The 13,823-nt window shown below is 43.3% G+C and overlaps 1 protein-coding gene, 1 long non-coding RNA gene and 1 other non-coding gene across 3 annotated transcripts; all 3 read right to left on the reverse strand.

Moving 5' to 3' along the window:
* Positions 1 to 596: 596 nt before the first annotated feature.
* Positions 597 to 12,887, reverse strand: Tomm20 (translocase of outer mitochondrial membrane 20). The gene is made up of 5 exons (XM_008847020.2): positions 12,638 to 12,887; positions 8,147 to 8,193; positions 6,281 to 6,362; positions 3,092 to 3,234; positions 597 to 1,124 (listed from the first exon to the last, which is right to left on the reverse strand). Exons 1-5 carry the CDS (start codon positions 12,756 to 12,758, stop codon positions 1,080 to 1,082), a joined length of 438 nt encoding a protein of 145 aa, XP_008845242.1. The 5' UTR covers positions 12,759 to 12,887; the 3' UTR covers positions 597 to 1,079.
* On the reverse strand, positions 10,502 to 12,606 carry LOC115072671. Its single transcript, XR_003851700.1, has 2 exons — positions 11,993 to 12,606; positions 10,502 to 10,619 (listed from the first exon to the last, which is right to left on the reverse strand). It is a non-coding gene; the product is annotated as an uncharacterized LOC115072671 (long non-coding RNA).
* On the reverse strand, positions 12,056 to 12,186 carry LOC115072675. Its single transcript, XR_003851705.1, has one exon. It is a non-coding gene; the product is annotated as a small nucleolar RNA SNORA14 (small nucleolar RNA).
* Positions 12,888 to 13,823: the final 936 nt, after the last annotated feature.

Raw genomic sequence — 13,823 nt, forward strand, 5'->3', positions numbered from 1 at the left:
TTCAGCCAAGTCTCCAGTCACAAGAATACACTCCACTTCATTATCCAGGATACATTAATCAACCTGCAGTGGGATCAAGGAGGTACAACTGGCAACAGCAAAACAGGAACACTTTTATAAGCAGATCATCCAATCACCTTAAAGGTTAAGTTTCTGGCGAATTTACAGAATTGCAGTGAAAATTGACAAAGTAGTTATTTCACTTAAATAAAGCTTAATCCAGAAATACTAAGTCAGGCAAACATGCAAAATTCAGAATATAAGAAAGTGCAAGGCCTGGTTGCTCCAAGACTCTGCAGAACTGGAGATGCATCCAAAGGCACCAAACAGAACCAACTGAATCACAAGTTAAAACGGACATGACACCTCAGAGACCAGCAGATGGAGCATGTGTCTACACATGGGAAAGTAAGCAGGCACGGGCAAGCAAAGCTCACCAGTGAGATCCAATTTTAAGTCCTGTTGCTACTTGAAGCTACATGTACTTAACATACCATGATTAACTACCTAGAGAACAGTAAGTCCGCCGACTTAAGACAAGTTTCAAGGACACACAGGGTGGAAGTGAAGTCAGCAACAGCAGCACACTTCACACATTTACGAGTAAACAGAAAGAGCCGCTCTCTGGAAGATTTTAATGCTCAGTTTTCACAAACACAGTTTCTATCCAATTTTATAATTTACAGGAAAATGTACCAGTCTTTAAAAATGTGCATTCTTCAACTATCTTCCACACCTTTTCCCAATCTTTTGAAACTGCTCACTGGGAGTTTTAACCTAAGTAATGTTCTACTGTATTTACATTTTAACTGCATGTCTTAAGGAACAAACAAAATCCATGATATTTTGGTAACTCAGTGTATTTATAAAACGAAAAGCTCTATCAAAATACACTTTCACTGGGAAAAATAAATAAAACAGACAATGGATCTACTCAAAGTAAACATTCACTTTGGTAGATTTCAGTGTAGGACAGTCCATAAAAGCATATTTGCCCTTATTCCCCAGAGCTGCTCAACCTCCAAGTTAAGAATTTTTAAAATCATTTAAACAGAGATTTTATCATGTTGCTAACTGGTTCATTCCACATCATCTTCAGCCAAGCTCTGAGCACTTACAATTCTCTGAAAGGAAAAAAAAAAAAAAAAAATTAATTTTGAAAAGTGTTCCTAAGCATTTAACCATAATTCCAAGTTAAGCTTAAATTGTTCTTCATAGTCAAAGAACCAAATCTTGCTGAAGTTCACCCATTCTGACATTGACTTCAACATATAACACTTCAGGGATTACTACACCTAAGAAAATGAAGATGGGCTGGGCACAGTGACACATACCTGTAATCCTGGCACCAGGGATGCCGAAGATAGGAAGGGAGGAATGATCACACAACTTGCAATACCATACAAGTCAAATGAATAAAGGAAGCAGGTGACCTATGCTGTACGTTAAGTCAAATATGTAACCCAAAAGTCTTTAGGACTTCTTTCCACGCCTACGTAAACTAGGAATACTGGTTAGTGAGATCTGAAGGGTGCCACTTTCCACCTGCGAGACAGTTCTTGCAGGAACCTATTAGATCCTGTAGGAGGAGCTAACCAATGTCACAAATGAGTCCCCTCTGTACATGACCAGCTCCTTTTCCAACTCTCTGCTATGCTGTGACATAGCCACTATGTTACTTGGACTTTGCAGCCACCCTGTTAAGTCAAATAATCTTTATACATTTCCCATCATCAATTATCTGTTATAACACAAAACCGATTAAGACAGCTACTCCTCAAACAGCAGCATACAACCTTAAACAAAGGACTCCAGTATGGGTAGACTGAAACCACATTCATCCAAATTTAAGATTTACTTCAAGTTCTTGGTTTCCTAAGTAACTCTTCCTTAAATCTTTGGGGAGAGGGGGACTTTAATTTTACCCCAAGACCTCTTCGAATCCAGTCAAGTTAAAAATCAGTATGAAAGGGTTAGGGATGTAACGATGATAGAACTTGCTAGAATGTGCAAGACTCTGGGTTTGATCACCAGCCCTATGTGCCCACCCCCTCCAAAAATAAGTTGCGAATTTTTTTCTGTATGAGTGTTTTAACACCTGCATGTATGTATTTAAGTGCACTGTGTTGTGCAGTGCCCACATAGGCCAGAAGATGGCATCATCAGATCCCCTGGAACTGGAGTTAAAACGGTTCTGACCTCCACAAGGACTACACAACATGGGTACGCTTACACTCATACACTTGTACACATTTAAAAAACAACAAATGTAGCTGAGGGGGCTGGAGAGATGGCTCAGCAGTTAAGAACACTAGTTGTTCTCTCAGAAGACCCAGGTTCGAATCCCAGCACCCACATGGCAGCTAACAATCGTCCATAACTCCAATCCCAAGGGATCCAACAGCCTCTTCTGACCTCCACCGGCACTGCACGATACAGGTGCACTTACCTACATACAGGCAGTACACGCATACACATAAAATAAAATTAAAAAATTTAAAAAGTAGCCGAATGGCCTGAATTTGGGGACTCAAATATAAACGCATTACTCATGCCGGGCGTGGTGGTGCACGCCTTTAGTCCCAGCATTTGGGAGGCAAAGGCAGGAGGCTCTCTGTGAGTTCGAGGCCAGCCTGGTCTCAAGTTCCATGCCACCAGCTGGGGCTACAGGGAGACCCTGTCTCAATAAAAAAAAAAGAAAAAAATACACATATAAAAAGGCATTACTCTGGGCTGGGCATGGTGGCCCACGCCTCTAGTCCCAGCACTTGGGAGGCAGAGGCAGGCAGATGTCTGTGAGTTTGAGGCCATCCTGGTCTACATAGTGAGTTCCAGGACAGCTTGGGCTCCAGGGAGACCCTGTCTCAAAAAGACCAAAGGGGAAAAAAAAAGGGGGGAGGGCATTACTCTTAACACAGGTACATACATGTATGATTCGCCTCTAGGCACAATCATTAGACCTCATGGCCAGCCATCTGGACAACATAACATTAGGAAAGCCATCTCCAGTACTTCTGTTCATCAGACTTGTCCCTGAATATGTAGTTCCAGGTCTATTCACTAGCCGTTTTGAAGCACTCCAATTCCTTACCTGACTGATGGTTGGAAGCTTGGTCAGAAGCATCTGGAACACTGGTGGTGGAAGAGTCTGCTGTAGTACTTGCAGCAGCTGCTGAGGCTGTCCACACACAGCAATTGCATTCGTCAGGTGGTCTACACCTTTCTCATATTCACCTGTGAGATTGTACAAAATCACTACATGTAATCTGAAATCATCAAAACTTCATCTTTAAGTGATGCTGGTCAAAATCACTGGCAAGTAAGAAAGCAGAAGTTATCTATGATGCACCCACAGAAATGAAAATGATGTTATGCATTTCTTGTTTCAACTGACCACTGTGAAAGACTGAAGGACCTTGGGGAAAAGTCTACTGTGAGGCATCTAGTGCTTTCTTAGCCTCTCAAGCTGGTCAGAAATGGCTGAATCTCTGCTGCTAATGTAGGGACTGTGGTTAGACCATCTACACAAACCAGGACACTGCCTATTTTGGCCACTGTCACTCATCACCATGCCATCATTCTGACCTACTGGGCCAGTTTCTTTCCTGGGTGTTGAGAGGATGTACTGATACTCATAGGACAATCTGCTCAGGGCTGGGCACTGGAAGGAGATGGTGTGATGTGGAGCTGAAGGTGACTGAAAGGTTGGATGACTTCATCAATTCCTACTTATCAACAGACACAAGGGCCTTAAATCTCCTCTAAAGCAGCATCAGCAATGACCTGAAGTTACTGTAACTTTCAGTAACTGGCCAGAGCATCAGAGGAACCCACTGTTAACACCAAAAGCCCAGAATACAGCATACAACCATTCAGTAGGAAGTTCAATCACCCACTATCACAGTACCCCAAGAGCAGGACCACTCTGGACTGAAGGACTGTTTTGGTGCAAAGAAAAATACCTTCACTTTCCTCAGAGCTTAGGCCTCTATTGGCCTTTTTGACTTGGACGGACCTGGAAATGTTTTCCAAATGATATCGATACTTCACTTGAGATAGCTTGATGAAAGATATCTTTTCTTTGCTAGCCATTTGACTATAGGAACAAGGCTATTTATGACTCTTGTTGAAACTGACCAAACAAATTCTATCAAGAAGCTATTTCTTAGGAAAGAGACATGAGAAAAAATAAAGTTGAGGCTGGAGAGATGGCTTAGTGGTTAAGAGCACGGGCTGCTCTTGCAGAGGATGCAGGTTCGGTTTCCAGCACTCACACAACAGTCAACAACCGTCCTTAACTCCAGCTCTAAGAGATCCAAATCCCTCTTCTGGCCTCCATGAGCATTGCATGCAGGTGGGGCAATCGCATACATGCAGGCAAAACACTCATATGTATTAAATAAGAGGCTGGAGAGATAGCTCAGTGGTTAGGAGCACTGGCTGCTCTTGCAGAGGACCCGGGTTTGATTCCCAGCACCCACATGGCAGCTGACAAGTCTGTAACTCCAGTTCCAAGGGAACCTGATGGCATTGTACAACATGGGTGTATTTATATACATGCAAGCAATACACTCATACACAAATAATAAAATACTTACAAAATAAAGTAAAAAAGTAAAGTTGGTGCTAGCAAGATGGTTCAGCAGGTAAAGGCACTTGCTACACAAGCCTGACTCCCTACCTGAGTTCAATCCCTAGACCCACATAAAAATAGGAGAGAACTGGCTCAACAGGGTTGCCCTCTGACCTATACACACACACATACACACACGCACACACACCACTAGACATGTGCATATATCCACACATACACATGCATAGTAAAAACAAATTTTAAAGAGTATAGTTGGGCTGGTGTCACACGTCTTTAATCCCAGCACTTGGGAGGCAGAGGTAGGCAGATCTTGGTGAGATCAAGGCCAGCCTGGTCTACATAGCAAGTTCTAAGCCAGCTACAGGGCCCTGTCTCAAAAAAAAAAAAAAAAAAAAAACGGATGTGGTCGCACATGCCTTTAATCCTAGCACTTGGGAGGCAGAGGCAGGCAGATATCTTTGTGATAGAGGCCAGCCTGGTTTACAGAGCGAGTTCCAGGACAGCTGGGGCTACAGGGAGACCCTGTCTCAAAACGACCAGAAAAAAAAAAAAAAAAAGCTAATTAAGACATTAAGCAAGCCAAGCGGATCTCTGCCAGATGGAGGCTACCCTGGTTCACACTATGACTTCCAGGTGGACTGTGACTAGAGAGACCCTGTCAAAAAACACCAACAAAGAGACCGAAAAAAAAAAAAAAAAAAAAATTTTAAAAAAAAAGCTGGGCAGGGCTGGAGAGATGGCTCAGCAGCAGTTAAGAGCACTGACTGCTCTTGCAGAGGACCTGGGTTCAATTCCCAGCACCCAACATGGCAGCTACGAACCGTCCTTGACTCCAGTTCCAGGGGAATCCAACACCCTCTTCTGATCTCCAAGGCATTGCACTACACAGGCACACTCACATACATGCAGGCAATACATTCATACACATAAAATAAAAATTATATATATATATATAAAGGAAAAAAAAAAAGAAAAAGCTGGGCAAGGTAGCACACACCTTTAATCCCAGCACTTGGGAGCCATAAGTAAGCAGATCTCTTTCACTTCGAGGCTATTCTGGCCTACAGAGGAAGTTCTAAGCGAGCCAGAGTACACAGTTGAGACCCTGGCTCAAAAGATATTTGAGAAGGAAAAAAAAAAAAAACACCTTTCAATCCAGGTGATGGAATAAATGAGGCACGAAGCAATTAAGAGCCTAAATTCTGGACCACGTAACTGATCAGTCCTGAAATGAGATGCTAAAAAAAATCAGGGTGTGACCTTGATTAGGTAAATTAGTGCTCTTGAACTTACTAGCCATTCTTTCCTATAAACACAGAAAAGGCCTGAAGATTAGATGAATGTTAAGCAAACTCAGCTCATATTCATTCAGTTACTATTTATGAGATTGATCTCATTTGTAAAAATGAACTTCTCCTCCAGTTTTGCTGAATTATTACCAGATCTTCCACACTGAATGATGCAGCCAAGTAGGCTGAATCTCACTTAAATGCCTAGGAGTCCATGGCAACCTGCAGGAATGTCTTTCTGGAGTCAGCCTTACAACGAAGTGCCTAAAAACCCATCTCAAAATGTTTAAAATGCTTTTTCTAAAAAACAGCCAACTGTGCAAACCCCCTGCCACCATAAATTTTTACGAGTTTGAAGAATTAATCGTATCAGTTCTTATCTTGAAATGACTATTACCTTGTGCTAGTAACTCCTCACCAAGCTGTATTTCTTCAAGAAAGAATTTCTGAACAGCTTCGGCATCTTTAAGATCAGGTAACTGGAAAAAGAACACATACAAATTAAGCCAGGGTCTTATTCAACACCCAGAAAACTACTAAAAACCTAACAAAATCTCTGATGGCTAAATTTTTTTTTTTTAATTTTTAAAAATATTTTATTTATTTTTGTTTTATGTGTATGTGTGTATTGCCTGCCTTGTAGGTAAGTGCACCCGTGTCATGCGACGCCCGGTGAAGACAGAAGAGGCTATCGGATCCCTTGGAACTGGAGGTACGGACAGTTGTTAGCAGCCAGGTGGGTGCTGGGATTCGAACCCAGGTCTTTTGCAAGAGCAAACAGTGGTCTTAACCGCTGAGCCATCTCTCCAGCCCCAATGGTTATTTAAAAAAAAAATAAATAAATAAATAAATAAATAAATAAATAAAAAGCAATACGCCTGGCAAATTTATTCCTAAACATCTGCAAACTCAAGAACTGAATATCTACATTAAAATAAATGAAAGTAAAAAATATTTATTGGTCAACTTGATAAAAATGACATTTGGACAGGTCTCAAAAAGCTCTGAATCAAAGAAAACTGAAGAGTACAAGTATCTATACCATGTATGACAACATTTTTATTGCCATCATAGGTTTTTAAACAACTTCCATTCATTTATTGAGTCAACATTTCATATATATTTTTACACACATCTAAAAGATTTATTTATAGGTATGCATGTTATTTTTTTATTAGTGGTGCTTCAAATTGAACTGAGGGTCCCTTGTATCCTAATTGCTCTACCACTGAACTGTGCCAAATCTCACCAGGTTGTCCAAGCTGGCCTTGAACATGAAACCTCCAGGCTCTCAGTCCCCAAGATACCTGCACAGGCCTGTGCTGCAAGGCCTGTCAGATTATAATGAGTTTTATCTTTCTTTTTTGAGACAAGGTCTCACTATGTAGCCCTGGCTTGGCCTTAAAAAGACAAATATCCCACTGTATAGGGACTAAAGGTGGTGTGCACCACTACATCCAGCTTTAAAACCTAGATTTCTTGTGTGTGTGTGTGTGTGTGTGCGCGCGCACATGCATGCACTCTCATGTGTGGATATGCACATGTACACCAGGGTTTCAAACTTTGCCATTCCTCAGAAGTCATTCATCTTGTTTTCAGACACAGGGTCTCCTACTGGGACCTGGAGCTTAATTGGGCAAGCCTATTTATCCCCTAGAATTTTAACAACAGTCCTCCAAACCCCCACACCCACATACCTAAGTATTTCTTAAATTTCCCTATACTCAAAGGTTCTTCTGTATCCCATATCTTGGAAAGTAGTCTGGACACATTAGAACACGTGGTTCTCAATTTATTCCACTATCCAGTCAGCTGTGCTGATTAGCCAACTGTTTCAAAATAACAAAATGTACCATTTAGTGATTCCATTTTCGTTACCTGAACTTGCTTTAAGAAGAACCATGAGACATTAGTAATCCAGTAGTCCATGTTCTAAATCCAGAAAAAATTCCAGTGGCAGAGAAAGTGACATGCATATTAGCATCTAATTAATTTACATAGCTGCCACGGAACATTTTGTAATCAAGTAGATAAAAACCTATGTTGTCATTAAAAATTAATTATGAACACAGGACCTATGAAAAGAAAGATTTATATTCTATAAGTTACAATTATTATTCTCAAACTAAATTTTATGTAGAAAAGCAGTATAAAGCTGCAAGTAGTTTTTCTCAAAATACATAAAATGAAGCAGATTTTTAGACAATATTCCTGTAAACCAGAAAGCATATATTAAAAAAACAAACCACTAAGTTATTACTACCTTGGAAAGTCCAGCTCTCTCCTTGGCAAGTTTCTGCTTCTTTCTTCCTACAAAAAAAAAAAAAGGTAGAATTTTCACTTGGCTATCATGTCTAATTGCTGCAGCAGTCATTAATTCACAAAGACATCTCTGGCTTTCAGAATCTCTTATGGATCAGCATGTCCCAGCCCTATTGAGGGAACTACAGGCAATGTGGAATTTCCAGATAAAAGCCTTCCCCTTTCTTCTGCATCACCAAGTCTAGCAAGTCTCAAGATATAGACAGCTCCAAATGCTCAACAAAGCCCTTTCCAGGCTAAAGAATTAAGCCACTATTACGGAACTAGATCAGAATCTAGCTTTACTATTAAAAACTAACCAGCCTTCTGAGGTGGGAAAATACTAAGATGGTTTTATAAAAATAAAATAGTATTTGGCTTTTTGTAGGGGTTTTTTGAGAAAAGGTCTAATGTATATAGCTCAGGCTAGTCTGCAACTCCTTCCATAGCTGAGCTTTGCCTTGAACTCAGGATCCTCCTGCCTCTATTTCCCAAGTGCTAGGATTACAGGGATGTACTGTGAACTCCAGTCATTTAACAGAAAAAAAAGAGCAAGAGGATAGTGCTCAGAAATGCATTAAGTCTTAACTACTGTTGGTTAGTTAAAAATGTCTGTCTAAGGGATGGAGAGAGGGCTCAGAGGTTAAGAGCACTGACTGCTCTTGCAGAGGACCCAGGTTCAAGTCCCAACACCCACATGGCGGCTACGGACGGTCCTTAACTCCAGTTTCAGGGGAATCCAAAGCCCTCTTCTGACCTCCGTGGCACTGCCCGACACGGGTTTTCACATACATGCAGGCAATACACTCATACACATAAAATAAAAATATTAAAAAAAAAAAAGTCTGTCTAGTGCCCAGCGTGGTAGCACATGCCTTTAATCCCTGAACTTGGGAAGCAGAGGCAGGCAGATCTCTGTGAGTTGGAGGCCAACGTGGTCTACCGAGATCCAGGCCAGCTGAGGCTACAGGGAGACCCTGTGTCAAAAGAGTCTGTCTAAACTTTGTAAGCTATTTTATTAGTATTGATTCACGACCTCCCTCCCAAATCAAGCAATCCCTTAAAAAAAAAAAAAAAAAAATCGCAGTAGAAAATCTAGTCACCAATTAATTTTTACTATCAATCCTTTAATAATCAGAAATGCACTTTGAACTCCTCTGTAATGATGTACCCCATGGGAAAGGGTGTAAGCATATGGGAACCATCTGCCCTATGGTTCCTGCAATCTCTCTTACACTTTCTAGCAAGTCACAATAAACTAGCCCTCATCCAAACTTGTCTAGGAACAGAATCTATTTCACTGAGTCATTGCAAGGATTACAGCAGATTTGTGAGTTAAAACATGTATTTTTTTTAGCAGTTCCTGGCTCATGTTCTGCCAGATAAACATTTAGAATGAGACAATTCCTGCAGTTAGATATTAAAGACCTAGAAAACAATAACCACTAAACACTACAATGGCCTGGAGAGTAACCAGGTGGCACAGCTGGATCTCTTTTTCATGCATTAGTTGAGTAATTGTAAGCAAGAAAGTTTAACTCTCCAAGACAAGACCTGCCTAATGCTACAAGATTATTAGGACAGACAAAAAAGCTGTAAGCCAAGCAAAAGTCCTCTGTAAACCTGAAAGCTACAAACCCAAGTCTCAACACAGGACTAAAGAAGCAGTCACATGTTGGCCTCACTCTAATGTGGTGTGTGCCTCTCTCTTATTCTATCCCTACAAATGACTTTTTTTTTTTTTTTTTTTTTGAGACAGGGTCTCCATGTAGCCCCAGCTGTCCTAAAACTCACAAGGTAGACCAGATTGGCCTCAAACTCACAGAGATCTGCCTGTCTCTGCCTCCCGAGCGCTGGGACTAAAGGTGTTGCGCTACCATGCCTGGCTACAAATGACATTTAGCTCCACTGGGATCCCTTGCCAACTCTAGTCCTCACAACACAGGAGGTGCTACTGTTTTAAAGGCTTCAAGAGAAAAATATGGGGTTAAAAAATTAGAACAAATATGAAATCTGATCTTACATATTAGATTAGAACAATTGGACGTACTGGTCAGCTTGCTATTATAATTATTGGTATGATTACTGCTAGTAAGGGAATAGTTTATCCAAGCAATCAAATACTTAATGCTTTCAGTGTCACTGAGGATACAAAGAAGTATGAAATATTCTCAAAGAATTTATGAGTTACTTCAGGATAAAAGACACAGGCCAAACACTGTTCCTAAATGTCTGCTATTCACTGGCTCGTTTAATCGTCAGAATAACTCTGAAACAGGTACTCCTGTCACTCCCATCTTACAGATGAGAAAATTTACCAAGGCCACTAGGAAGTGATGGAGCATCTACTCCAACACTCAACTTGAGAGTACCGGTCTTCAAGCATTCTATTTTGCTCCATCAAGTGTCAAGACATGGCATTCAGTTGAAAGGCACTGCAGAAAGGGACAAGGCAAATTTCTGTAATGAGGGATGAAAAATACAACTTGCTAAAGTAGAATTTTTGAAAAATAACAAAACACACAATGAATTCCATTACTGTGAAACTTAACTTCCATAACTACCCAACTCTTTTTTTAAATATATTTATCTTTATTTCATGTGTATGAGTGTATTGCCTGCATATATGTGAGTGTACCCGTGTTGTGCAATGCCACCCCAAGCTGGTATTGGTTAGAGTGTTTTGTCACAGCAATAGAGAAGTTAACTAGAACACTGCCTCTGTCACAATGCCTCCCTCCTATGATGGACACTTATACCTCTGGAAGCAAAAGCATAAATAAAACTCTTCCTTCTATTAAAAAAAAATTATTATTTACAAAATACCCTCTAGTGTAAAGCAAAGTAACTGGATTACTTTGCAAGGAAGACCTCTAAGGCTCTGAGTTCTTATTGCCTAAGATCACTGTTGCAGTTAATAATTCACTTAAATTGCTGGGTGGGCCAGTGCACACCTTTAATCCCGGCACCCTGGAGGCCGAAGCAGGCGGATCTCTAAGTTGGAAGCCAGCCAGAGTCTACATGAGTTCCAGGCCAGCCAGAGCTAAGGGAGAACCTGCCTCAAAAAGACCCCCCCACCAAAATAATAATTATATATGTATATATAATTATTATTTTATATATATTAATATATATTCACTTAAATCATAGGATTGAAAACGGGAAGGGCCAGTGGGAGAACACTTGCCTCGCATATACAGGGCCCTGGATTTAATCCCTTGCAGAGCAAAAAAGAAAAGGTTGTATGGAAAGGTCATTCTGAAAAGTACAATCCGAATTTTTCTAAAATGATAGCTCTTTTCTCATGGTTTTCAGCAAGACTTTCCAAAGAAGGCATTCCTCTGGCGCAGGCCTGCAGGCCTAGAGTTTGTGGGAGGCACTTCAACGTGTTACCTCATCTCCTCAAACCAACAAGCCCAGCTAAGAGCTAAGGAGAGCAAGACTGCAAAGGCCCAAGCTCAGGCAGGCGAGTGACCCATCTGGGCTGGAAAAGCGTAGGCCGAATCCAAACAGTGTTCTTTCCATTACTCTACCCAGCCACGGACAAAAACAAAATCTCTGAATTCCTACCCGACGAAAATCATACCGGCTACTGGGGACCCATGGTTTCAAATGAGTGGACATCTTGCATTAGGGCCCAGCCACACGTGAGTTTGGAACACTAGCAAGATTTGGTGTCTTTTAATTCAGAAGTACTGAAGAGGGCAGCGACTTCTCTTGACTTCTCTGACTTTTACTAAGCTAATGGCTAACCACCCCAGATAAAGCATAAAATCGTTTATTGCAAAGGAAGACCCCACACATATACCTTGAAGTTTAAGGGCGCCCTAGTTAAGGGGTGTCACGATTTCCCTCCGATGAACCACCTAAAAGATGTCGCAGGTATGAAATAAGGCTGAGCCACGCGAGGCGCAGCCCTTTGGACTCCCCGCGGTCTCTCTAGCATTCACTCATATCTTGGAGGCACCTGAGCGAAGCCGCCAAGAGGGTTTAAGAATGCAGGGAAGGACCCGCGCGGGTGTACGCGGGGACGTTCGGTCTAAACGCATCAAATATCAGGGGCACCGCTGTGGCTGAGAGTGTCCAGCGGTCGGAGGCCCACGAGTTCGAGACCAGCCCGAGCAATACCTGGTCTCCACGGTACCCGCACGTCCGCACGTATAAAGCCCGCACAGGGTGGATGGAGCCGGCGAGGGGGGCACACGACGGTCATCCCAGCCCCCGGGAGGACTGCCGCGGGTTCAAGGCAAGCCTGGGGTACAGAGCAAGCCCCGCCCCATCGAACACTCCCTCGAGCTGGCCTGCATTCCAGGGCCAGCAAGATGGAGCCAGTGTCCTCCAAGATGGAGGCCGCGGCCGCACGCGGAACCCCCGCAGCGCGGCGACGCCGACCCCGGGGCCGCACTCCGCGAGGCCGCCAGGGAACGCGCGCTAGGGGCCCGGGACCACTCACTTTCTCGAAGCCTGTTCTTGAAGTTGGGGTCACTTCGCCTCTTGCGGTCGAAGTAGATGCAGTACCCGATGAAGAGGGCGCCGCACACGCCCGCGGCGATGGCGCTGTTCCGGCCCACCATCTTCTCCCGACTGTGGGGTGCGCCCGGCCACAGCGGCCCACTGGGCAGCGGTTAGCTCCGACCGCTCGGAGCACGCCGGCCTCGTCCGCCAGTCAGGACGGGAAAGGCCGAGCGCAAGCACTTCCGGCCCTCGAGGACCCAGGGGCGTCCGCGGCGCTGCCTGCGCAAACCAAGGGCGCAGGCGCAGAAGACTGAGGCCGGGGTCTCGGTGCGGGCGGGACGGGCCAGAACCCTGTTGGGATTTGTGGGTCTTCCGCCTCCCTGGGGAGCACGCGGCCCTGGGAGAGTGGACTCGGAGTCGGACCATCGCCGCCATTACTTGTGAAAGACAAAGACGAAGGAGCAGCGTTTGCCTATTTTTCGGGTTTGTAGACAGGCCTGGAACTTGCTTTGTAGACCACCCTAACCCCAGACACGCATCCTCCAGCCTCATCCTCCGAGTGGTGGGCTTTCAGGCCTGCGCCGCCCGCCCGGGGCTTCTTGCTTTAAAAAGTTAGTTGTGGTGGGCAGAGGCAGACGATCTCTGTGACTGTGAGATCGAGGCCAGCCTGGGCTACATAGCCAGTTCCAGGCCTGCAGAAGGTACAGCGAGCCCTGTCACACGCACACACAAAGTTCAGTGATGACTGAACTTGGACCTAGTGATTCTCTTCAAAATAATTTTACAGGAGAGCCTCATTTCTGCGACAAGGGAGAAAAATGGAGTTATTCCTTAAAAATAGGTAATCTGGGGCTGGAGACGTAGCTCAGCAGTTAAGAGCACTAACTGCTCTTGCAGAGGACCCGGGTTTAGTTCCCAGCACCCACATGGTGGTTAACAGCCATCTCCTGTTCCAGAGGATCTGATGCCTTCTTCTGACCTCCAAGGCATTGCACGACATGGGTACACTTACACACACAAAGACAATACACTCATATGCATTAAAAATATATATAACCTGTGAAGGAAGGGGTTGTACCCTTATGATAACATAAGGGTAGCACTCTACTGAGTTTTGAGTTGTTGAAACGAAATTACCAGTTATTGGGAAAGCCCCAAATGCATAGGCAGTCAGTCTAAACTGA

This window comes from Nannospalax galili, unplaced genomic scaffold (genome assembly GCF_000622305.1).
Source record: "Nannospalax galili isolate Female #2095 unplaced genomic scaffold, S.galili_v1.0 scaffold1463, whole genome shotgun sequence".
NCBI classification, from domain to species: domain Eukaryota; kingdom Metazoa; phylum Chordata; class Mammalia; order Rodentia; family Spalacidae; genus Nannospalax; species Nannospalax galili.

What these genes read in the sequence shown, in the direction of transcription:
- Tomm20 (XM_008847020.2), bottom strand. Translation starts at nt 12,758, where the DNA reads ATGGTGGGCCGGAACAGCGCCATCGCCGCGGGCGTGTGCGGCGCCCTC. An exon ending in CAAGAACAGGCTTCGAGAAA is followed by an intron (nt 8,194 to 12,637) that starts GTGAGTGGTCCC and finishes TTTTTTTTGTAG; the next exon opens with GAAGAAAGAAGCAGAAACTT. An exon ending in AGAGAGCTGGACTTTCCAAG is followed by an intron (nt 6,363 to 8,146) that starts GTAGTAATAACT and finishes TTCTTTTTCCAG; the next exon opens with TTACCTGATCTTAAAGATGC.